Source organism: Odocoileus virginianus, chromosome 16 (genome assembly GCF_023699985.2).
Source record: "Odocoileus virginianus isolate 20LAN1187 ecotype Illinois chromosome 16, Ovbor_1.2, whole genome shotgun sequence".
Taxonomy (NCBI): Eukaryota; Metazoa; Chordata; class Mammalia; order Artiodactyla; family Cervidae; genus Odocoileus; species Odocoileus virginianus.
In genome coordinates, this window is record NC_069689.1 from 21,139,333 (window position 1) to 21,164,497 (window position 25,165).

General features: G+C 46.3%; 1 protein-coding gene across 1 annotated transcript in view; it reads left to right on the forward strand.

The window, feature by feature from the left end:
• The window catches only part of TGM5 (transglutaminase 5), a 29,872-nt gene extending 5,101 nt beyond the window's left edge, over positions 1 to 24,771 (forward strand). The window contains exons 3-13 of the mRNA XM_020881451.2: positions 37 to 282; positions 1,099 to 1,217; positions 4,371 to 4,499; positions 5,086 to 5,263; positions 15,852 to 15,990; positions 16,578 to 16,681; positions 16,757 to 16,996; positions 18,453 to 18,812; positions 19,315 to 19,475; positions 23,600 to 23,733; positions 23,899 to 24,771. Of these exons, the coding sequence (XP_020737110.2) occupies positions 37 to 282; positions 1,099 to 1,217; positions 4,371 to 4,499; positions 5,086 to 5,263; positions 15,852 to 15,990; positions 16,578 to 16,681; positions 16,757 to 16,996; positions 18,453 to 18,812; positions 19,315 to 19,475; positions 23,600 to 23,733; positions 23,899 to 24,052 (1,964 nt within the window). The 3' untranslated portion in view covers positions 24,053 to 24,771. The remainder of the gene's footprint in view (positions 1 to 36; positions 283 to 1,098; positions 1,218 to 4,370; positions 4,500 to 5,085; positions 5,264 to 15,851; positions 15,991 to 16,577; positions 16,682 to 16,756; positions 16,997 to 18,452; positions 18,813 to 19,314; positions 19,476 to 23,599; positions 23,734 to 23,898) is intronic.
• Positions 24,772 to 25,165: the final 394 nt, after the last annotated feature.

A 25,165-nucleotide genomic window follows, 5' to 3' on the forward strand; every position in this document is an offset into this window, starting at 1 on the left:
TCACTGCAGAGTTCCGCAGCTCTGCTTCCTTCTTAGGACCACTGCCAGATCTGCCCAAGGGGACTCGAGCCGTGTTCAGCCTGGCTAGTCACCGTGGCCCCAGCCCCTGGATCGCCTCACTGCAGGCCATCGGGGCCAGTTCCCTGGAGGTGAGCCTGTGTGCCCCTCCTGTGGCAGCTGTGGGTCGGTACCTCTTGAAGGTTCACATCAAATCCCTACAGGGGCCTGTCACAGCCTACCAGCTTGGGGAGTTCATCCTGCTCTTCAATCCCTGGTGCCCAGGTAAGGCGGGATGCCCTCACCTCTGCCGCTGTGTCAGTGCCATAGACAGCGAGGCTCAAGGGTTTCCAGACCCCTTCTCCATAGCCACCGCAAACCTCCCCAATCCCATGCACCCAGCATCCACTCCCAACCGCCAACAAGCAGGACAGAGAAGCCTTGTTATTTATTTACTTGCTCAGAATTTTAAAATAATGAACCAAGTCATCTTTACTTGAAAAGAAAACTATTATAACCAACCACTGACCACTATTAACATCTACCTTTGTCATACATTCTAAAGTTAACTGGAGTTTTTCCATTATAAGAGTAATAAGTACATTCCATTGAAAATTTGTAGAATGAAGTACAGGGTAAAATGAAGAAAGGAAGGTAAGTAGGTAGGTAGGTAGGGAGGAACCCCTAGGCTCCAGTTTGCTCATTTCCATCGAGGATTAGTTGAGTGTAGCAGAAAAAGCATGCACTCAATATGGGCTCTGTGTTCAAATTTCGCTCTACTTATGTGTGATTTGAACCAGTTACTTATTACCCTGAGCCTATTTCCTCAACCTTGAAATGGGGCTAGGATGTAAAGGTGCTTTGTGAACCAAAACATTCCACCAAAGCTTATTTTTACTTCCACCTTCTGTTCCTGTTGACCCTACTGCTGGTGTTGATGGGTGGTGGGGATGGGTCTCCCCCTCACACATCCGCCTCTTGGAGTCACCCAGCTCTCTTCCCAGAGCTCAGGTCCCATGGGCCTGGGCCTTCTGGAGTGGAACTAGCGTGGGAAGGACGATGTGACTTTTCTGCTTTGTGTACTCCCACTTTGATCCCCAGAGGATGCTGTCTACCTGGAGAGTGAACCCCAGAGGCAGGAATATGTCATGAATGATTATGGCTTCATCTATCAAGGGAACAAGAACTGGATCCGCCCCTGCCCCTGGAATTACGGACAAGTGAGTCTCAGCTCTGATCATGGCCCATCCAGGCCCTGGTCTCTTGGGGAGAGGGGAGCAGGAGTGGGTGGGTGGGAGGGTGCCTTTCATGCAAGATTTATCTAGAACTGCTGACAAGTGAGAATTAAATGGCACCAAGAAGATATGAAATGTGACCCCAGGGAGCTGGGGGAGCAGCCACAGAAAGGTAGAAGGTGTTCTTAGATGATTATATCTGATTTGGACCACAGGACTTAAAGGGGAAGGACAACTGAAGGCACCCACCCAGGAATTCCACTAAGAGGGTGCGGATGCAGGGACAACAGTGACAATGGTTGTGATTGCTCCTGGATTTTCGTTTGTTACCTGTGTTTCCAGTGGGGCCCCAGCTATCACACTTACTTCATCCCCATAACCCCAGGTGACAGGCTCTAGGATCCATTTTGTCACACTGGAGAAAATCTGTCCCCTGAACATCTCAGCCAGAATCAGGGCTGATGAGCAGTGGTGTGTCTTCCCCACCCCCATTGCTATCGCCTCTTCTGTTATTTGTTTTGATCATATGCCTTTTTCATTATAAAAGTACTACAAGGACCTCCCTGGTGGTCCAGTGGTTAAGACTCCACACTTTCACTGGAGGGGGTAGGGGTTCAGTCCCTGGTCAGGGAACTAAGATCCCACCGTGTCACGTGGTACAGCCCCTCCCCCCCAAAAGCAATATATATTCTTTTCCCTTACAGATTATCACAAAATATTGAGTACAGTTCCCTGTGCTATACAGTAGGTCCTTGTTGGTTATCTATTTTATATATAGTAGTGTGTATATGTTAATCTCAAAATCCTAATTTGTAACTTACAAGAGAAAAGAATCTGAAAAAGAATATATATGTGTGTACATACATATATATAATTATTGTGCTATATACTTGAAATTAACACGACATTGTAAATCAACTATGTGGTGGTGCTTTAGTCACTAAGTCATGTCTGACTCCTTGTGACCCCATGGACTGTAGCCCACCAGGCTCCTCTGTCCATGGGATTCTCCAGGCAAGAGTACTGGAGTGGGTTGCCATTTCTTTCTCCAGGGGATCTTCCCAACCTGTAGATCGAACTCAGGTCTGCTGCATTGCAGGCAGATTCTTTACCCACCGAGCTACGAGGGAAGCCCAAATGAACCATACTTCAATAGAAAATAAAATTGGTATTAAAAATTTTTTAAAGTAAAATATAATTGCTTAAAAAACTACAAAACATTACCGAAATAGGTGTCTAGAATACGAAAGTCTGTCTAGGCACAGTCACCAGCAAGGTGTGTGTTCCTCTGTATTTTGTTCTCTACACATATTCTAAAACATGTGGTTTTGTTTGTAAAAACAGCATTATTTTAATTGCAATGCTCTGCAATTCCTGAGTTACTGAAAGCCTGCCTCCCACTGAAAGCTCAGCCAACAGCAGGTGCTCCAGGAAGCCCAGAGCCAGGCTGAGCCCTTGCAGCAGAACACTCTGGGGGTCGGCGGGGAGGGGCCAGCTCTGGCTGCTCAGAAGGGGTGGCGGCTGGAAAATTCTGTGGGGCTCTGTGGTGCTTGGATCAGGTTGATAAGGGTCCCCGTCCCAGACTTCCTCAAAGAGAACCCCAGCACAGGTGGCATCAGGCGCAACACTGGCCCCCGACGTGGCTGTGGTCTAGATGAGACATGGAAGCCTCAAATGGTCCCAGCTGAAATCCCCAACTCCTCACTCAGCATGGGCAGATGGGGTTCCCAGAGGGCCTCTGGACAGGAGTTGGCTGTCATCTGTGAGAAACAGAAGTGAGGAGATGCTGCTTTCTGAGTCCTGGGTTTTTCCTTTCTGTCTCTCTTCTTCAGTGAATGCATATTGAATATCTGCCCAGTGCCAGGCAAGGGGCTGGGTGCTAGAAGCATGAAAATGAATAAAACGCTGTCCCTGAGCCCAGTGAAGTGGGGACTCAGTCACATAAGCAGGTCACTTATTATGCAGTGGGATATGCAAAGACTGGGTGCCAGGTGCAGGGTATTCCAGGAGCCTTGAAGAAGAGCACTTGGTTGGGCATGGGGGTGTTGGGGAAGCTTCCTGGGAGAGGAGATGCTGGAACTGAGTTAGCCAAGTGAAGGGAAACTATCCCAGGCAGGGGGAAGTGTGAGCAGACACAAAGGAGAGAAATGATTTGGTCTGCTACAGGGGTTATGAGGAATCTGATGTTGCTGAAGCAAAAAAAGTGAGGCAGTGAGGGTTACTGAGACACAAGACTAAGGAGGTAGAAGGGGGACAGATCAGGGAGGGTCTTATGTGCCTTGAAGAGGTTAGAGCTTTGATCCTGCAGGCCATAGGACCCGTTGAATATTTTAAAGCAGAAAAGTCAACCAATCAGACTGTCCCCTGGGGAAGATGAATCAGAGAAACCTCCTAATTCTGTTTATGTATTCATTTACTCTCATTCAACAAAGATGTCCAGAGTCCCTCCTATGTGCTGGGCACGATGCCAGGTCTGGGGGTAGAGCTGTGAGAAGAACTGGAGGGACACAGCATACAGTCAGGCAGGGAGGACAGACCCTGGGTATCTCGTAACGTAATCTGATGAGTAAGAGATACAGCCAGGGCTGTGGAGTGAAACCAGGCTCTGGCTCAGGGAAGGCCTCAGAGGAAGTGGCATTCATTCCAAGCCTGAAGGACAGAGTCAGCCTGCCTTGGTGAAAATTTTCCATAACTCATATGCTATTAGTCAATCCAAAGCTCCACTGACAAGTCGGTGCCGTCGTCTCAGCACTAGCTGCCGATGAAGAGCTGGGTCAGCAAGTACAGGTGGAAGATGAGGCAACGTGGCTTTAGCAAGAAACATCCCAGGGGCTCCGGGAGTGTGGGACTAAAGGGGAGAAGAGGGAGAAACAGATTTTTTTTAGCCAGTCAGACTCAATGGAAAAAACTCCAGGAATCTGACAGGCAGGAACTACAAACTAGGCGAGCTGTGACCCCAGAGCTTTGAGACCCTGTAGGGCTGTCCGTGGCTGTGCTGCCGGACAGTTTCCTTCCAAATGGGCTTGTATCCCACAAACACACTCCGCTGGAGAACTGGGTGGGGTGGGTCATGTATTTCTTTTCATATCCACGTATGCCTAGCCTGGGCACCTTGCCTCTTTGCATCTTGTCTCACAGTTTGAAGAGAATATCATAGACATCTGTCTGGAGCTGCTAGACAAGAGCCTGAACTTCCAGATCGACCCAGCCACAGACTGTGCCCTACGGGGCAGTCCTGTCTACATCAGCAGAGTGGTGTGCGCCATGGTGAGGTTGGGTCTGGCTCTGTCACCCAGGGCATGTCCAGGGAGGGAGGAAGCTCTGCAGGGGAGCCCTGCCCACTCACGGGTGCCCACTGCAGCCGGGAAATGAACAGTCAAGAGGCAGGAGCCCTCTGGCAAAGCCATTTTTGATGAGACTGATGGAAGAATCTGGGTAGATGATTTTCTTAACTGAGATCTGAAACGGCTGGGTATGACCATCACCTCCATTAATTACAAACTGCATTTTGGGGAAAGACTAAATGAAGCTCTGGTTTGGGAAACAATCTTGTGTCTAAATTTCCTTGGCTCTGAAGTGTGTTCAAATGCTCTTAGAGCCAAGCTCTGGCTTTGCAGGGGTGGGGGGTGGAAGGGTCAAGAGGGTGGGTAGAAACAGAATAATAAAGTAATTAATAGTGGTGCACAAGTCAGAATAGCTGGCTTCCCACCCTCACCCTTTCCCCAGAAGGTCTGGAAGATCCCAGCTAAAATAAGATCAAACCTTCCTGCATCTCAGGCCCAGGAGCCTGGAAGGCAACCCACTTGCTGAGGAAAAGGCTGCTTCTAACGCTTCTACTTTGGCTTCTCTGCAGATCAACAGCAACGATGACAGTGGGGTGCTCAATGGAAACTGGGGCGAGAACTACTCAGACGGGACCAGCCCCACAGAGTGGATGGGCAGCGTGGCCATCCTGAAGCAGTGGCACGCCGCGGGCTGCCAGCCAGTGCGCTATGGGCAGTGCTGGGTCTTTGCTGCTGTTATGTGCACAGGTGAGGAGTGGAAAGACAGAAAGGACACTGGTTCACATCTTAGCCCTCTGAACCATTCCTATCCCAGAAATCTCATGCAGTTCCCACCGAGGGACATTTACAAGGAAGCAGAATGTCTTGTCACTGACCTCAGGCTTCACATACCTTGGCTTATCTCAGAGGGTAGTTCGGAGGTGGGCATCATACACTTCTCAGAACGTGGTGCCCTTCCCTTCTGAACTTGGACAAACTAACAGAATCCCCCCAAAAAGCCTGGCTGGGAAATGTCCAGGTCCAAAATAGGAAGAAGGTAAGAGATCAAGTCATTAGAAAACTTACAAATTGATTAGTGCCCATTTTGAGCACAGGGAATGAGCTTGATGAAGGTGTATACATGGGAGGGAAATGTGCACCTGAGCATGGGGAGGGGGCATGGGGCCAGAGCAAGGCGGCAGCCGAAGTACAATGACCTTGAATCTGGAGGTGTTACATGTTCAGCGCACTTGGAGTCCTGACCAAGCCCATAGGGGATGGGGGAACAATAAGAGATTAGCTTTTCAGATAGGGAGTGAATGTTACATTAGTAGAAGAAAAGTCTCAAAATATGTACTGGGAAAGAAAGCTAATGGAAACTGGTTTGCAGGTGGCGAGAGGAGCAAGCAGAAGGAAGGGGAGGTGAGTGTTAGGGAGGCAACACCTGGACATGAGTTACACTCTGGAGGTGGCAGGAGGAGGCTTTCTCCTTCACCCAGGTCCAAACTTGCTTCTGGCCTTCTCACTGCCCCAGTGTCTAGGCCAGCTCTCAGCCTCCTGGCAGGCTATCTGTGTACCTAACTTGAGTCACAATCAGCCAATTCCTATTGGCTGGGGAAAGAGGCCAGGTATGACTTTTACTCACAAGGCTCTCTAGGCCAATCCAGGAAGGCCAGATCTGCCCACAGCTTTGTGTTTATTGAGGGCTCAGGCCTTTGGGATAGAAATTCCCTGTATGCAAAGGCTGGTGAAGTCTGTGACTGTGTGTGCGGTGGGTGTGTGTGCGCTGGACAAGGCTCTTGGAGGAAGCCTACAGAGCCCCAGGCTGCCAAGCAGCAGGTGTCAGCCCACTGTTCACAGGGGCATCAGTCCACAGGGGCGTCGGGAAGTTTCTGCCTTCACAGGGGTTGGAGAGAGGGGTAGTCCTGAGCTACTCCTCATCTGCAGCTGCAGAGCTGCATCTGGAAATGGATGCTTTAATGGCCCAGGGGTTAGAAGCCAGAAATTCGACAGCTTTGATGCCCAGAGTCACAGACGTCAAGGTGAACCAGGATGTCTGAGTCATCCAGGGAGCAGGCACAAGACTGAAGGCAGAGAATGGAATAATCTTGTATATGACAGAGAGGGAGCCTTCCTGGGACTGGAAAAGCCTAGAGTCTAATGGGCCAGGTGTGTGTATAGAGGGAGAGGGCCAGGTGTTTGGGTGTGGTTGCCTGGAACTGGGTGGTGAGAAAGTAAATGGAGATGATGCAATGAGAGCAGACCAATTAAAATTTTTATGAGAATCATGGCCCTTTAGTGACCCTGGAAGCAAAGGGTCGGGCCAAGTTGGTCAAGCGTGGCTGGCTCACCTGCAGCTCAACAACACCAGCCCTCCCCCACAGGGCCACCGTGCTGTATGTAATAAGTATGTCTATCAGTTCGGAGAACTCATCACTCATCCAGCAACATTTCTTGAGTCCTTATCCTATGTTAGGCACTGTGCTTCTAATAATCTTGGTTACAAAGATGGGTAACACCCAGCTTCAATCCTCCACTAAATGTCAAGGGTTTAGTCAGCCTCTTTAACCCAATAAGGTTGCCAAAACATGTTGTTAAAAATTATTATTATTATTCTTTAACAGTCACAATAGCTGACATTTATTAGAGACTTTCTTGGTGCCAGGCATTGTGCTAAAGCCTTGACAGCCTAGAGTAATGGTGAAGCTTGAGTTCAAATACTAGTACTACCATTAAGTGACTGAGTGATCTTGGGCAAGTCATTTAAATTGTACCTCAGTTTCCTCAGGCATATGATGGGGAAATTAATAGTACCTACCTCATAAGGTTATTGGAAGGATTGACTGAGTTCACACATGGAGGGTGCTTAGGAAAATGCCAGGCCACAGTGAACAATCAATAGGTTCTTTTGTTTTCTTATTGAATGATTTCATTTATATAAAATGTCCAGAAAAGGTGCAGTTATAGAGACAGACAGCAGAGTAGTGGTTGCCTGGGGTGGGGAATGGAAGCGGGGATTAACGATAAATGGGCATCCCAGGGGTCTTATTGCAGAGATGAAGATGTCCTAAAACTAATTTATGATGATGGCAGTAAGTTCTAATTAGGATCGCCTTACTTGATTCCCCAAATGACCTTCAGAGACAGGCTCTATCATCAGCCCCATTTTACAGATGAGGAAATTGAGTGGCAAAGCTAGTCTCACCTCCAGGTACGGTGGCTGTAACCACTAAGCTATACTGCTGCATGAATGATGTTAGCAGCTGCCGTTTAATCAGCATCCCCTGTGCTGAAGGAGATGGGCACTTCCTGATGCTCATAGTCACCTGCAGGTGGATATCATTACTGCCATTTTACAGAAGAGAAAACTGAGGCTTAAGGTAACCACGTAGCTCATCTAATGAGACGTGCATACTCCCCTCTACAGCTCTGCCTCCCTGTGTTTCCTTTTTTTTTTCTTTTGGAAACTGGAATCTGTTCAAGAGCCTCTTCTCTCACCTCTGTATTTATATATATATATATATATATATATATATTTTGCTGCCAAATGCAGCTTGCGGGATCTTAGTTCCCTGACCAGAGATCAAATCCACACTCCTGGCAGTGGAAACCACTGGGCCGCCAGGGAAATTCCATGTTGCATTTTTAAAAATCACATCAGCATACTGACTTCAACTTCCTAAAGAGAAATTACACAAAGAAAGAGACTTTGCATGCATCAAAGATATTATTATAATTTTTTGGATAGATGTTTCCTTGACATTGATTTAGTTGGCTGTTTCTTCGGGAATTTCAGAGAAATCCCTGACCATTTCTCCCTCCGGTGCTCAGGGCTGGCTGCTCTACAGCTCTCTGTCTCAGTCATCAGGCGTTTCCTGTCCTGGCTATCCACTCCATGTGACAAGGCCAGGCCCCTCAGCCCTGGGGTCTGTGAAGTAGCCTGGATGCCTTGCTCTGTAACTAAGGAACAGAGGGAACAGTAATGTTCTATGACCTGAAAATTCTCCCCAAAGCCAGGCATCACCTACTGTATGATTCCAAATATGTGAGATGCCCAGAATAGGCAAGTTTATATAGACAGAGAGTCGTTTTGCAGTTGCCTAGGGCTGGAGGGGTGGGAGAATGGGAAGTGACAGCTAGTGGGCATGGAGGGCCTTTCTGAGGTGATGAAATGGTCTGGGATTAGATGTGGAGATTGTTACACAACCTGTGGATATACCACACACCGCTGAACTGTACACTTTAAAAGGGTGAATTTTGTGGTATGTGGATTATAGCTCAGCAAAGTTGTTTACAGAAGAAAAGTCAGGCATCCTGGTCTGTCCCTGCCCACAGGGGCAGGGGGTGTGGTGGGGGCAGCAAGCCTTGGGTTGAGGCTTGGGATGCTCAGCAGATCGATGGGCATCACCCCTTCCTCTGTAAAGGAGGGTCTGGGGCCTGGAGCCACAGAGGAGGGTGGTGGGAAGCAGCCTGGGAGATGAGGAGTCTGTGTGCTTAGGGCTGGGCCCTCCTCTCTTCACCCCAAACTACCCCATGTGTCCATCTTTTATATGTTGGATCCCCACTTATGATCTGGTTCTCATGTGGAGTCCTCTGCTGAGAACAGTTTCAAACACCCCTGGGATAGAAGTCATCTAAGGTTTCTTCTCACTCACTTATATAGTGGCTTCTATAAAGTGCCTCACTATCTCCATTTCAATACAATAACTCTAATCTCATTGCTTTTACTGAGCCCTTACATCTCAAGGAAAAGGAAATGGCAACCCACTCCAGTATTCTTGCCTGGAGAATCCCATGGACAGAGGAGCCTGGCGAGCTACAGTCTATGGGGTCTCAAGTGTTGGACACGACTTAGCGACTAAGCACACCTCTCAGAGAGGTGGGGCTTCCCTGGCGGCTCAGACAGTAAAGAATCTGATGCTATGTGGGAGACCTGGGTTCAATCCCTGGGTCTGGAAGATCCCTGGAGAAGAGAATGGCAACCCACTCCAGTATTCTTGCCTGGAGAATCCCATGGACAGGGGAGCCTGGCGGGCTGCAGTCATGGGGTCACAGAGAGTCACTGAGCAACTACCATTACCTCTCAAAGATGGACCCTGAGCCAATGTCCCTGTCTTTCTCTGACTTACTTCACTTAGTATGATAATCTCTAGGTCCATCCATGTTGCTGCAAATGACATTTTCATTTCTTTTTATGGCTGAGTGATATTCCATCATATACACACTCCACATCTTTATAAAATATATATATATATTTTTATTTACTTATTTGGCTGCACTGGGTCTTTGTTGCCGCATGTGGGATCTTTAGTTGTGGCATATGAGATTTAGTTCCCTGGTCAGGGACAGAACCCTGCATTGGGAGCGGGGAGTCTTAGCCACTGGACCAAGGAAGTCCCATCTTTTTTTTTTTTTAAGTTGAAAACAATTTTTATTATCTCACGGTTTCTGTGGTTCAGGAATCTGGGTACAGCTTAGTTGGCTTACGTCAACACATCTCCTTTACCTGTTCATCTTCCAGGGGACACTTAGGGTGCTTCCTGTCTTGGCTGCTGGAAATAGCGCTGCCATGAACACTGGTCTGATACTGTTTTAATCCCTGGCTGTGAGGCTCCAGGGTCAAGCTGGGTCTTGTTCAGAAGTCGTTTCTAGCCATCCACCAGACTTGAGCTCTCCTTTCACTGTGCTGGGTCTTTGTCGCCGAGTGGGCTTCTCTCCAGATGTGATGCGCGGGCTTTTCCTTGCGGCGGCTTCTCTTGTTGCAGAGCACAGGCTCTAGGGCGCTGGGCTTCAATAGTTGTAGTTCATGGCCACAGAACTGGTGCACGGGCTTAGTAGCTCCGTGGTATGGGATCTTCCCAGACCAGGAATCGAATCTGTGTCTCCTGCACTAGCAGGCTGATTCTTTACCACTGAGCCACCTGGGAAGCCCCCTGAACTATTTTACTTTACTTCCCTCCTTTTTCCCTTGGAGTATTTAGGTTTCAATTAATCATATTCTTCATTTCATGGCATTTATCATAATAGGTCTGCTTCAAATCCCTCTTTTTAAAAATTATTTACTAATTGATTCCCCCCTTTATCACATAACCCATCCTTGCTCAATTCCCCCTTACAATAGGGAAACATTTTGATGTGTTTGACATGTAGTATGGTATTTGAATGTGTTCTTACAAAAAAAAAAGTATATTTTTATCTTTGTGCAATATTTTTCCAGTACATTTTTTGTATTATATATTACACTTTTCATCTTTAGAATTTCCATTGGGTCTTCTTTCTGTCTTCCATTTCTCTTTTATGTTCATGTTTTCCTTTACCTCCTATTGAGTATATTGATAATATTTTTAAATTGGAGTATAGTTGCTTTACACTGTTGTGTCAGTTTCTGCTGACACATCAAAATGGATCAGCCATATGAATACACATGAGTGAAAAGTGAAAGTGTTAGTCGCTCAGTCGTGTCTGACTCTTTGAGACCCTATGAACTGTACTCTCTGTCCATGGAATTCTCCAGGCAAGAATACTGGAGTGGGGGGCCATTCCTTTCTCTTGGGGTTCTTTCCCATCCGGGGATCAACCCAGGTCTCCCACACTGCAGGCAGATTCTTCACCATTTGAGTCACCAGGGAAGCCCATGTATTTCCCCCACCTTTAAAAAAAAAAAATTTCTTTCCCATTTAGGTCACCACAGAGCACAGAGCAGAATTCCCTGTGCTATACAGTAGGTTCTCAACAGTTATCTATTTTATACACAGTAGAGTATATATGTCAATTCCAATCTCTCAACTCATCCTACTCCTCCTTTCCCCCTTGGTACCCATATATTTGTTTTCCACGCCTGTATCTCTATTTCTGCTTTGCAAGTAAGATCATCTATACCATTTTTCTAGACTTACTGATAATATTTAAAATAGTTGCTTTAAGGTCCTTGTCAGCTAATTCCCTATATCTGTCATTTGTGGATCTAGTTTGATAGGCATTTTTTTCTCATGTTGAGTCATACCTTCTTGCTTCTTTAAAAAAAACAGACTCTATTTTTTAGAAATGTTTTAGGTTTCATTGTCATTGGAGACAAGAGAGAACTGTGTGATTTTGTGATGGCATATCTGAAAAACCACAGCAATATTACCATCTTGGTTATAAGGGACAGTTAAGGGCATGGGAGGAGGAAGAGGAAGTGATGTTTTTACCATGTGGAAGCTTAATGCATCTAGGGTGAGACAAAAATATGCTAAAAGTCATCACACTTAAAGGCAATTAATTTGATTCGATTGCTTGGGGCTCTGACTTTATTTCATCAGTGTAAGCCATGGAAGTGTGGCAGCAAGGCTGAGCAAATGAATTTTGATAAATTGAGCTTGAACTTTGCACTGATTTCTCTTATAAAACTGGAGCCACATTTCCACATGGGGGTGCAGAGGAGAGAAGAACTGGTGGGAAGCCTTCAAGGCCAGTCCTGAAACAGATTGCATGTTTTAACCACACCATCAGGACAGGGTCCCCCACCGGTCAGAAGTGAAGCTGTGCTCCTCAAGGGCAGGACTGTCTTACGTCTCTGTGTAAGCATCACAGCCACTGCCTGGCTTACCACAGGGGCTTTACACTTGTCACTGAATGAATGCCGAATGGCTAAGTGAAGAGACACAGCAATTGATACCAGGAGTGTTGTGTGGTGTAATATACGTTAGGAACTCTATCGACCTTTCCTGACTCTGAGATCTTGTCCATCTTTGTCCAAGCATTGCTGTGTGAAAGTACATGCAGGTGTATGCACAAGCGCACACGCATCCCACATTGATTTTTCTTTTTTGAGGGATTCAGCTCCCAAATTGTCCATGAAAGTCTCAGGTGCAAAGTCACGTGAGACTCACGTCAAATTGTGAGTCATCAGGACTTATAGTCTGCAGAAGTGAGGCTAAAGAAAACTCATTTCAACACAGATTTAATGAGCATCTACTCTGGCCAGCACCGTGCTGGGAATGAAGAAACACAAGAAAAGTATTTGATCTGAGCCGTACTCTAGCGGAATCTGTAATCTAGCTGACAAGATAGGACAAATATATGAGATCACAGAGCACTTCATGCACTGATAAAATGTGTGGCATTGGTGACTGGAATTAAGTGAAAGCATAGGAAGGAGGATGAGTGGGCATGGAGTAATCAGTGAAAACTTCACAAAGGAAAATGCATTGAGAATAACACGTTGTTGGGATGTGGAGTGAAGCTGCAATGGTTAGTGAAGTTGTAGTGAAGGCTTGTGGTTAACACTGGGAGGCTTTGAGATCAGAGTTACAGGGGTTTAAATCTTGACATGGCTTTTCTCTTGCTGCCATGTGATCTCAACCACTCTAAACTTCAGGTTTTTCCTCTTCAAAGGTGGAATAATCACAAGGTTGTGGAGAGGATTAAGTGAGATTATGCCTGGGCAGTGCTTGGCAGCATTCCTGGTACCTAAAAGGAAGATGATGTCATCAGCTGGCCAGGAAGCTTGCCAAGAATGGAAGACAAGCTTAGCTGGGGATGTGCTTCGTGACAGCAAGGTCTCCATGTAGGCTCAAGTTTCAAATTTAGGAGTCACGGGCAGAGTGAGAGATGAAGCCATGACAGAAGCCCTTTGTGGGGGGACAGAGAGAGCAGGACAGAGGGGGCAAACCCTGTGACACATGTACATGCATGACTGTGCAGGTCTGAACACTGCTTCCTTTGCGTGACACTGAAGCTAAAGGCTTGGCCTCCTCCCAGTGTAGAGAACCATTCTTGTCCCTCTGTTGCCTCATTTTGACAGCTATTGTCCCCTATCCCAGTCCTCTCATAAGGCACGATGAGGAAATGGTGAGAATGGATTAGTGCAGACCCATTACCACTCATGGAGAAGGCAATGGCAACCCACTCCAGTACTCTTGCCTGGAAAATCCCATGGACAGAGGAGCCTGGTAGACTGCAGTCTGTGGGGTCGCACAGAGTCGGATATGACTGACGTGACTTAGCAGCAGCAGCAGCAGAAGCATTACCACTCAAAGCTTATGCTCTGTGGAAAGTCAAGCTTGGTATCCACAGCACAGCACACAGCTTTCAGTTGGAAATTGTCAAAATGGATGTAAGATTCAAGACATTCATTCACTCTTTCAGCAAAGATGCACCCACGTTTCTGCAGAACAGGCCTGCCTTGTATCGTTAATGGTTGTATAATGATAAAGATGACTATCACACAATCCCTGCCCTCAGGAGGAGAGACTCATAAACAAATCATTACATGCCACATACCATGTGTAGCAGAGAACTCCAAGTGCCATGAGACCAGTGACCTGTGCTTGGGAAAGAAAGTGCATATCTGGCCATTTCTAGCAGCAGTTGACACCACCACTGCCACTTCATGAATTCAGCAATCAGGGTGAAGAATGGAGGCTTGCTCCCTGCTCTCTCTGACCACCCCTCTTTGGCATGTGCTCTTATTACCATAAGTGTTATCCACCCTCCTGACTGTAATCTTAGCATTAATGTGCCCACGGTAATGCTCTTGAGTCATGCTCTTGCCTCACCCCTGTCTCATGTTCCTTCAGTGGCAGCTTTTCCCACCTTCATCCTACTCTTTGGGGTGGTCCTGAGTCACCTCCACCTACAATTCACTATCAGCTCTGCTCATTCCCCACCCTCGTTCCTCGGCCGTGTGCAGACCTGCCACTCCAGGGAAGTGCATGGCTCCCCTTGGGGCTTCTCTCCTCCCCTTCCTGGGCTGCATCCAGGGATGTATCCCCACCCCAGCCTGGACAGGCTGTGTGCCAAAGAAGGACCCTAAACTAAAGACTACAAGCAATTAAATGCTTATTATAAATAAGTATCTAAACTAAAAATTATAAACATTTTTAAATGACAGTGGTATTTTTGAAGAACTATTAGAAATATCTATATTTTTTGACTCAGTCATTTTACCTCTTGGAATCTGTCTCAAGGGGGAAAAACAGAAATTGATCTACAGAGATGTCCATCATAGCATTAATTACAATAGGGGAAAAAATTAGAAACCAAGCAAATGTCTAAAAATAACCTCTGCTAAAGTTTTAAAAAAATAAATGAACCAATAACAATACAGTGGGTTCATATATTTTTTTAACTTTAATGCTGTGATGGACATCTCTGTAGATAAATTTCTATCTTCCCCCCTTGAGACAGATTCCAAGGGGTATAGAAATACCGGTCTTCCCTGGTGGCTCAGAGAGTAAAGAATTTGCCTGCAATGCAGGAGCCACGGGAGACCTGGGTTTGATCCCTGGGTTGGGAAGATCCGGGGAAGGGAATGGCAACCCACTCCAGTATTTTTGCCTGGAGAGTTCCATGGACAGAGGAGCCTGGCAGTTCATGAGGTCTCAAAGAATCAGACATGACTGAGAGATTCACTTCACTTCACTTCGTAACAATACCAAAAAATGGGAGAGGGAGATTGAAATGCTTTTCTTTATAGAAGAATGCCAGCTAATACATATGGAAAAAATGATACTGTTAGAATATAATCATTTTGGTACCACCATGGAGAAGAGAATGGCTACCCACTCCAGTATTCTTGCCTGGAGAAGACCATGGACAGAGGAGCCTGGCGGGCTACAGTCCGTGGGGTCGCAAAGAGTTGGACAGGACTGAAGTAACTTAGCACACAATCAATTGAGCGTAGCATTAATTCAGGCAAGGACTATCAGGAATGCTAAAATTACTTGGTGAAAGATTATTAGGGAGCAATGTATTTCATGCTAGTGATTGCTTATTTAACGACAAGAAAAATCATAAAGACAGCATTCTACTTTCTTTTAAGAATTTCTCCATTAGGCATAGATTCTCACTTTTCTAGCCTTTGTTACAGCCTCCTTGCCTTCCTGGCTGGATTTGTAAATACTTCCTTTGATAAGCTTCCAAGACAGTACAACCACAGAGAAAGGGAAATCCAAGCAGCAGAACTCTTTGCCTAGGAATCTGATGGTCTTAATCTTTACCACAGGAGGGAAAAAAAATTTAGCTATTTGGTTTGAAGATAGAGATTTATGGCCAGGAGGGAAGTGAGACAAGTCAGGCTACTGAGTTTTGCCAAGGTACCTGCCTCTGCCACCTTGCTGGCTAGGGCAGGGAAACCCCAAACATGCTAGACCCTCTGTTGACCCTAGGAGAGCTTGTCTGAGCAAGCAGACAAGCTCTCACCTTTGTGCAGAGCATTAGGGAGAGGAGCTCAGGAAGGTGGGGAGGGAGGTCAGAAGTGTCACCAACCTGGTGCCCCAGACAGCTCCTGCCTGCCAAGGGTATGATTTTCTTGAGCTGAGAGCGCTAAGCCCAGGAATCCAAGGCCCACAGGAGATTTCTGCCCTTTCTACAGTGATGAGGTGCCTGGGGATCCCCACCCGAGTGATCACCAACTTCGACTCTGGCCATGACACAGACGGAAATCTGATCATTGATGAGTATTATGACAACACAGGCAGGATTCTGGAGAATAAGAAGAAGGACACTGTCTGGTGAGAGACATCTCTTTCTGGGGCAAACCCCATAAGCCTGCTACCTTCCCATGCACCCCCCATTTCACCAGCCCCGAGGCTTGGTATCCTCAACCCTAAGGCTGAGAAGCAGCTAAACACAAATACAACCATCTTCCGAGTTTAATGCATCACATCACAAGAGCTCTCTGCCCTGAGGGAGTTTTCCTCTTTTTCAACCTCCTTCATTTAATATTCAACCTGTGGCTCTGATTATAGGATGGCCTGAAGTCTCACCTCTGGACAAAGGTGAGCCCGTGACTGCCTCTGTGAGTGGACAGCAGACACGAGAAAGGGCTACGAGAGTCTTTTGAGAGTGAAGGGTTTCCATTGGCTCTGGAAACTTCACTCTTTACAAAGAGAGGAAAGCTCCTTTCTGGGCAAGCTAAGGCTCACAGGAAGAAGGGTGGTCACCTGCCTCCCACAGAGGTGCGCAGGCCTATAGCACCCTGGCTTTCTATCTAGCTGTCCATCACTCATCGTCCCGTGCCTAACTCGAGAAAGAACTCGAGCATCACCAACTCTCCCTCAGCTTCACCTGACACCCACTCCTCTGGCTTCTGCCCCAGGAATTTCCACGTGTGGAATGAGTGCTGGATGGCACGGAACGACCTCCCACCTGGATTTGGAGGCTGGCAGGTGCTGGATGCCACACCTCAGGAGACAAGTAATGGTGAGACTCTTGGGAGGACAGGCAGTGCCCACCACCACAGAAACAGCCCACCGAGGCTCCTCTGTTCCCTTTCAGGCCTCTACTGCTGTGGCCCTGCCTCCGTCAGAGCCATCAAAGAAGGAGAGGTGGATCTGAACTACGACACAGCCTTCGCCTTTTCCATGGTGAATGCTGACTGTATGGCCTGGCTGGTCTTTGGAGGGAAGGAGCAGAAACTTCACCAGGACACCAATACTGTTGGCAATTTTATCAGCACCAAGAGCATCCAGAGTGATGAGCGGGATGACATCACGGAAGACTACAAGTATGCAGAAGGTATGACCAAGCCAGGCCCCTGCAGAGTCCAAGCCCTGTAAGCACCTTCCCCAAGACCCCAGGGAATCTCTCTGCCAGCTGGGACAGTCCTCTGCAGTAGGGGAGTTGGGACCCAGGCCCACTGTCTCCTCAGCCCTTCAGGTTTAAGGGCCCAGTTTGGGGTCCCCACTGCCTCGCTTCCTCATGCTCAACCCCATCCCACTCCCCACAGGCAGTGAGCACCCTCCACAAGATAGTCCCGTGGCTGCAGGGCCATCGACAGCCATCATACAGCAATAGTATATGACCTCCTTGCCCCTGTCTTCCTGAAAAATCAAACTGAAGAGGGCAGGAGATTGAGTAAACTCTCTCCTACAAATTAATTTTATTAATTTCATTTAACTTATTGTTTGGTTCGTATTTTATTGGGTGTTTGGAGGACAGGCCAGACCACAGCCAGCACTGCAGCTGATGTAAGGCCAAATGCTCACTCCCACACCCACCCCGTGCCGAGGATGGTTCTGAGAGATGGGAGCCCTGGCAGGGTCTTCTGACCCAAGCCAGTGGGGCAAGGGGCATCTATATCAGTCAGCTGTGGACTGATTCTTGGAAATTGAGACCAACCACCAGTTTCGACCACTAGGGAGCCAAGAAAAAACATGCAATCTAAGAGGGCCAGAAGCAGGGTGAGGAGCAGCATCTGAGCAGGAGTGAATCAGGACTGTTTGGGCTGGTGGTGGGAGCACCTGAGATTTCTGGAAGTGCCATAAAGTACGTGTTTGTGTTTGTCTATGTGGACCTTTGGGGCCAACACAGAGAAGGCCCAGAGTCCAAGCCTAAGAGACAAGCACTGAACACATCCAGAGTACTGGCAATCCATCCCTCCACCTCAATTCTCTGTGCGGCTATCTTCACTGGGGATCATTTCAAGGACAAGTGGTTTACCAGTGAGGAGATTTAAAAGCTACTGGAAGGAAGGAGAATGAGCAACTGAGATGAGGAAGGGGAGCAAGCCAATACCGGGAGCCTTGTCAGGCCTGGTAGCGCTGTGGGCGGGTGGCTGGGGCTCAGTCTGCTGGGGTCCCTGCCAGTGGGGTGACTGAGAAAATGTAGGATGAAGAATGCTGTGCTCTCACTGTGGCCAAATCATTTGTTGTTAATCTGAAATTCAAATTAAACTGCCCTGTATTTTTATTTGCTAAATTTGGCAATCCTATCAGAGATTTAGTGTAAAGTGTAGAACAATACCGCAGATTTATCCCACCCAGGAGGCAAGGGGCCTAGGCTATTTATCCACCAACTCTTTTTGGTCAGGGGTTGGTGAGGGCTGCTCTTGGGGAGCATAAATTTCCTAGCACTTTCGGTCTGCTCCATGCATGAGGTGAGTCAGTTCTGGTGGCAGAGAAAGCCTCAGACGGAGAGTCTCAGGTGGTGGAATTTGAAATGAGGGCACTGGGGCTTTGCTCTGCCCTCCCAGGTTCTCTTCAGGAGAGGCAGGTGTTTCTGAAGGCTCTTGAGAAGCTGAAGGCTGGAAGGTCCCCAGGCTCTCTCCGAGCAGAATCGCGACCTAGGTCCGTGCCACTGAGCGACAGTCCACGGAGCCTGGCTACTCCTTCTCTCCAGCCCAGTAATGTTGTCCAGGTCTCCCTGAAATTCCAGCTGCTCGACTCACCTGACATGGGCCAGGATATAAGGTTTGTCCTGCTGGCCCTCAACATGTCAACCCAGTTCAAGGACCTCAAAGTGAACCTGAGTGCCCAGTCTCTGCTGCATGACGGCAGCCCCCTGCTCCCATTCTGGCAGGACACAGCCTTCATCACACTCTCTCCTGAAGAAGGTATGGGCTCTGGGTATGGGCATGAACACAGAGTATCTTATGGAAATGCCATAAGGGGGGTCAAGCCAGCCAGCAAGGGTTTGGGGGCAGATCCCTGTGACAACTGTCTTCCTAGTGTCTCCTCCAGAACACAGTCCTCCTCCTTCCTTCCTTCCCTGTCCCTCCCTCTCCTCTACTCCTTGTTTCTTTCTTTTAACCTCTTCCTTCTCCTTCTCCTCAATCCTTCCTTTACTACCTCAAGGAATATAGGCCGAGCTAGTGAGGAAAGCCTGGGATTTGAAGTCCTCCAGACCTTGGTTAGAGCCTCAGTGCACCCACATACTAGTAGAATGACCCTGGGCAAGCCATTTCACCTCTCAGCCCCTCCAACAGAAAACTGAGTACCTGCTTCATTGGGGCTCAGTACAGGATGGCCTCTCTTCTGCGTAGTAGGGTCCCAGAGCCACCCAGGCCCAGCTGATTTCTCTAGTGAGTCTCACCTCATCCTGTGTTCTCTTCCTAGCAAAGACCTATCCCTGCAAAATCCCCTATTCCCAGTACAGCCAGTACCTGTCCACAGACAAGCTGATCCGCATCAGTGCCCTGGGTGAAGAGAAGAGCAGTCCCGAGAAGATCCTGGTGAACAAGATCATCACCTTAGCCTATCCCAGCATCGTGATTAATGTAGGCAAGAACCCTGCACGTGGCCTGGGGGCTCCTTGGGACTCACTGAGGGGCGGCGGGTGGGGGGTGGGGATGGAGACCCCTGAGAGCTTGCTCAGGAGAGCAGCCCCTCCTGTCCCCTGCCTCTTCTGGTGCCTCCAGGAACCTCCCCACCAGGAGCAGGTTTATCAGAAAACACTGGATGAGGTCTCCATCCTCTTGTACCCTGAGAGGACTTATGGGTGCCCCTTGAGCAACTGCCACAGGGAAGTTGGGGAGAGACCCCTCTGTTGTATCTCCTCCCATTGTTGGCCTTCCCCAGGGTCAACATGAGGAAACATGGGCTCAAATGGGAGGATCCTGAGTGGGGTAAAAGAGCTGCCTGAACAAAGGTCAGCTCAGGTTTGATGTGCTAGTTCCTGCTTGTGGATCCTTGGACAAGCCCTGGGCTTCTGCATCTTGAACTGTCATTGATGGGCTTAGACTCGATGGCTTCCGAGGACCCCTCTTTCTCTGACATTCTGGTGGGGAGACGTCACAGGGCTCTTCCTGCCAGTGCTGTTTCCCCAAGGCCAGGCAGCCTCCTAGATCCTGCCGAGTGAGCCTGGGGTGCCCCCTGGTGGGGTGCATCTGGCAAGCCCAGCCACTGGAGTCTATTTTAGGGAGGGTTTCCAAAGGTGCCTCCAAGTTTCCTGAGGCTACTTCCTTCTCTCTAAGCCCTGAATGATCCACTGGTCTTGACTCACACACTGGTGTGAAAAGAACCTGAGCCAAGCAAGATAAAAGGGTGAAAAGGGATGGAGTTAGACTGAAAAGAAAAAACAAAAACTGCCCCAAAATGATCCTATCCACTCAAATTATCCCTGAGAATCCTTTGGAGCTCCTGTTTATTTCACATTTTGATGAAATCCTTGCAGCAGAGGAAATATACTGAATCAGACCTTTCCATATGATGGGTTGAGTACAAATATTTTACACAAATGTCCATACATGCATAAGTGAAGTAAGAGTTTCACATAACAATATCTTGTGTGATGAACACTGATATTCTCTTCTATTTCATTTTTAAAAATTAATTTAATTATTTTATTTGGAGGCTAATTATTTTACAATATTGCAGTGGTTTTTGCCATACATCAACATGAATCAACCACGGGTACAAAAGTGTCCCCCATCCCAAACCCCCTCCTACCTACCTCCCCATACTATCCCTCTGGGTTGTCCCAGAGCACCAGCTTTGACTGTCCTGCCTCGTGCATCAAGCTTGCACTGGTCATCTAGCTTACATATGGTAATATACATGGTTCAATGGTATTCTCTCAAATTATCCCACCCTCACCCTCTCCCACACAGCCCAAAAGTCTGTTCTTTACATCTGTGTCTCTTTTGCTGTCTTGTATATAGGATCATTGTTATCGTCTAAATTCTCTCTCTCTCTCTTATATATATATATAAATTAATATACTGAATTGGTATTTCTCTTTCTGACTTACTTCACTCTGTATAATAGGCTCCAATTTCATCCACCTCATTACAATTGCTGGGAGGTAGGTCATAGAGGATCTTGCTGTGATTTATGTCAGAGTGTTCTGCCTAAGTTTCCCTCTAAGTTTATAGTTTCTGGTTTTACAGTTTTATAGTTTTATAGTTTCTGGTCTTACATTTAGATCTTTAATCCATTTTGAGTTTATCTTTGTGTATGGTGTTAGAAAGTGTTCTAGTTTCCTTTTTTTTTAACAGGCGGTTGACCAGTTTTCCCAGCACCACTTGTTAAAGAGATTATCTTTTCTCCATTGTATATTCCCCTCTGCCCCGCCACTCCCCCCCCCCACCCCGCTCTGTCAAAGATAAGTTGTCCATAGGTGCATGGATTTGTCTCTGGGCTATTTTGTTCCACTGATTTATAGTTCTGTCTTTGTGCCAGTACCATACTGTACTGATGACTGTAGCTTTGCAATGTAGTCTGAAGTCAGGAAAGTTGATTCCTCCAGTTCCATTCTTCTTTCTCAATAGATTTGGCTATTCGAGTTTTTTTTTGTGTTTCCATACAAATTGTGAAATTATTTGCGCTAGTTCTGTGAAAAATACCATTGGTAGCTTAATAGGGATTGCATTGAATCTATAGATTACTTCAGATAGTATATTCGTTTTCATTATATTGATTCTTCCAATCTATGAACATGGTATATTTCTCCATCTATTTGTGTCATCTTTGATTTCTTTCATCAGTGTTTTATAGTTTTCTATATATAGGTCTTTTGTTTCTTTAGGTAAATTTATACCTAAGTATTTTATTCTTTTTGTTGCAATGATGAATAGGATTGTTTCCTTAATTTCTCTTTCTGTTTTTTCATTGTTAGTGTATAGGAATGCAAGGGATTTCTGTGTATTAATTTTATATCCTTCAACTTTACTATATTCATTGATTAATTGATTCACCTGTGAAGCCATCTGGTCCTGGGCTTTTGTTTGTTGGCATATTTTTGATTACAGTTTTTATTTCTGTGCTTGTAAATGGGTTTGTTAAGATTTTCTATTTCTTCCTGGTTCAGTTTTTGAAGGTTACACTTTTATAAGAATTTGTCCATTTCTTCCAAGTTGTCCATTTTATTGGCATATAATTGTTCATAGTAGTCTCTTATGATCTTTTTTATTTCTGTGCTGTTTGTTGTGATTTCTCCAGTTTCAGTTCTAATTTTATTGATTTGATGATTCTTCCTTTTTTTCTTGATGAGTCTGGCTAACAGTTTGTCTATTTTATTTATCTTCTCAAAAAACAAGCTTTTAGTTTTGTTGATTTTGTTATAGTCTCCTTCATTTCCTTTTCATTTATTTCTGTTCTGATTTTTATGATTTATTTCCTTTTACTAACTTTGGGGTTCTTCTGTTCTTCTTTTTTTAGTTGCTTTAGGTGTAAAGTTAGGTTGTTTATTTGATGTTTCTCTTGTTTCTTGAGGCAGGCTTGTATGGCTATGAACCTCCCTCTTAGCACTGCTTTTACCGAATCCCATAAGTTTTGGATTGTCGTGTTTTCATTTTTATTTGTTTCTATGCATATTTTGATTTTCTTTTTTATCTCTTCCATGATCCATTGGTTATTCAGAAGTGTTTGCTTAGCCTCCATATGTTTGTGTTTTTAGTAATTTTTTTCCTGTAGTTGACAGCTAATCTTACCACATTGTGATCAGAAAAGATGTATGAAATGATTTCAATTTTTAAAAATTTACCAAGGCTAGATTTAGGGTCCAGGATGTGATCTATCCTGGAGAATGTTCCATGCGCACTTAAGAAAAAGGTGAAATCCATTGTTTGGGGGTGAAATTCCCTGTGAGTATAAATTAGGTCTAACTGGTTCATTGTATCATTTAAAGCTTGTGTTTCCTTGCTACTTTTCTGTTTGGTTGATCTATCCATCGGAGTGGGGTATTAAAGTCCCCCACTATTATTGTGTTACTGTTAATTTCCCCTTTCATACTTGTTAGCATTTGCCTTATGTATTGAGGTGCTCCTATTTGGGTACACATATATTTATAATTGTTACATCTTCTTGGATTGATCCTTTGATGATTATGTGGTGTCCTTCTTTGTCTCTTATCATGGTCTTTATTTCAAAGTCTATTTTATCTGATATGAGTATTGCTACTCCTGCTTTCTTTTGGTCTCCATTTGCATGAAGTATCTTTTTCCAGCCCCTCACTTTCAGTTTGTATGTGTCCCTAGGTTTGAGGTGGGTCTCTTGTAGACAGCATATATAGGGGTCTTGTTTTTGTATCCACTCGGCCAGTCTTTATCTTTTGGTTGGAGCATTTAACCCATTTACATTTAAGGTAATTATTGATAAATACGATCCCATTACTGTTTACTTTGTTATTTTGGGTTCATTTTTATAAACATTTTCTGTGTTTCCTGTCTAGAGAAGATCTTTTAGCCTTTCTTCATGAGCTGGTTTGGTGGCACTGATCTATTTCATTTTTTAAAAATGTTAATGACAATCCATTAAGTTGTCCATACTTGGAAAAACACAGGCCATGGAAATCTAGTTCTTTAGGAAGCAGATCTAGGGAACAGTGCCCTCCATAAATGTCTGATGAACTGGGGGATGAGACTAATTCTCTGCTCTCTCTTCTCTGGATTTTCCTGTTCAGGTTTTAGGAGCAGCCATTGTGAACCAGCCACTCTCTATACAAGTGGTATTTTCAAACCCCCTCTCGGAGCAGGTTGAAGACTGTGTGCTGACTGTGGAAGGAAGTGGTCTCTTCAGGAGACAGCAGAGAGTCCTGTGAGTGCTGGCAGTGCCCACTCTCCCTCCCATCTTTTATCCTCGGGGTGGAACTGTCCTTTGTTCTAGATATAGGGGAAGGGGAAGTGTGGCTTCTGAGTAGAAAGGGGCTCTGGGGTTATCATAATCCCATGGTTTTCTGACAGTTTGTTTTCTCTGCTGCAGCATTGGAGTCCTCAAACCCCATCACAAAGCCAGCCTCACTCTGCAGACTATCCCCTTCAAGAGTGGCCAAAGGCAAATCCAAGCGAATCTGAGGAGCAACAAGTTTAAGGACATCAAAGGTTATAGGAACATCTATATAGACTTTGGGTTATAAATTCTGGGACAAAGAGCTGGATGTGTAGATGTTGGGCTTCAGGGAAAGAGCAAGTTCAAATGTAAGCTGTGCCATTCCCCACCCAAACAGAGGTTTCTCTTGGCTCTGATGTGAGCAGCAGAGGAGAAAATGGCAATGGATAGTCCCCTGGGCCATTTGCATTGCTCCCCGAGGACTCTGCTCAGGGCCCAGGGATTCCACAGTGTCCTATCCAGAACTGTGAGACTGGCCATGCAGTCCAGAATTGCAGACTTGATTTAATGACCCCCAGATGTCCAGAAAAGAAGACTGGCTGAGCAGCTGTCCCTTTGACATTGCCATGGCTACTTCCTTAGTACCAATAAACTTTAGCTCTCATTCTCATCTTTGTGCCCAGACACCCATCACGTCCCCCACTGCAGCTCCATCTGTTCCCTGGATGCTGGGAGTGAGTGTCCTCCTGTTTTACTACTTGAGCCCACTCAACTCATTCAAGAAACATTTACTGAGGAGTTTGGGATGGACGTGTACACAGTGCTATATTTACAATGGATAACCAACAAGGTCCTACATGGAACTCTGCTCAGTGTCCTGTGGCAGCCCAGAAAGGAGGGGAGTTTGGGGGAGAATGGATACGTGTATATGTACGGCTGAGTCGCTTCACTGTTTACCTGAAACTATCACAACATTGTTAATTGGCTATACCCCAGTACAAAATAAAAAGTTAAAAAAAAAAAAAAGAGAGAGAGCGCGTAAAGAAACATTTACTGAGTGGCCGGTATGTGCCAGGCACTGTTCTCAGTCTAGAAGTGCATGCATGCTCAGTCACTCAGTTGGGTCCTATTCTTTGTGACCTTACGGACCATGGAGGATGAGGCAGTAAATAAAGCAGTCTCTGCCCCTCTGAAGCTTCCATCCAGGGGGTGGGGAGACAGACAATAAACATGTCAATAAAAAAGGAAGGCACTTACAGATGGTCTATCAGTCATGACGGACTTAGGAAAACAAACACCTTTGTAGATGTCTGCCGCTGCTTGGTTGCTTCAGTTGTCCAGCTCTGTGGGACCCTACGACTGCAGCCCGCCAGGCTCCTCTCTTCATGGGGAGTCTCTTGGCAAGAGTACTAGAGTGGGT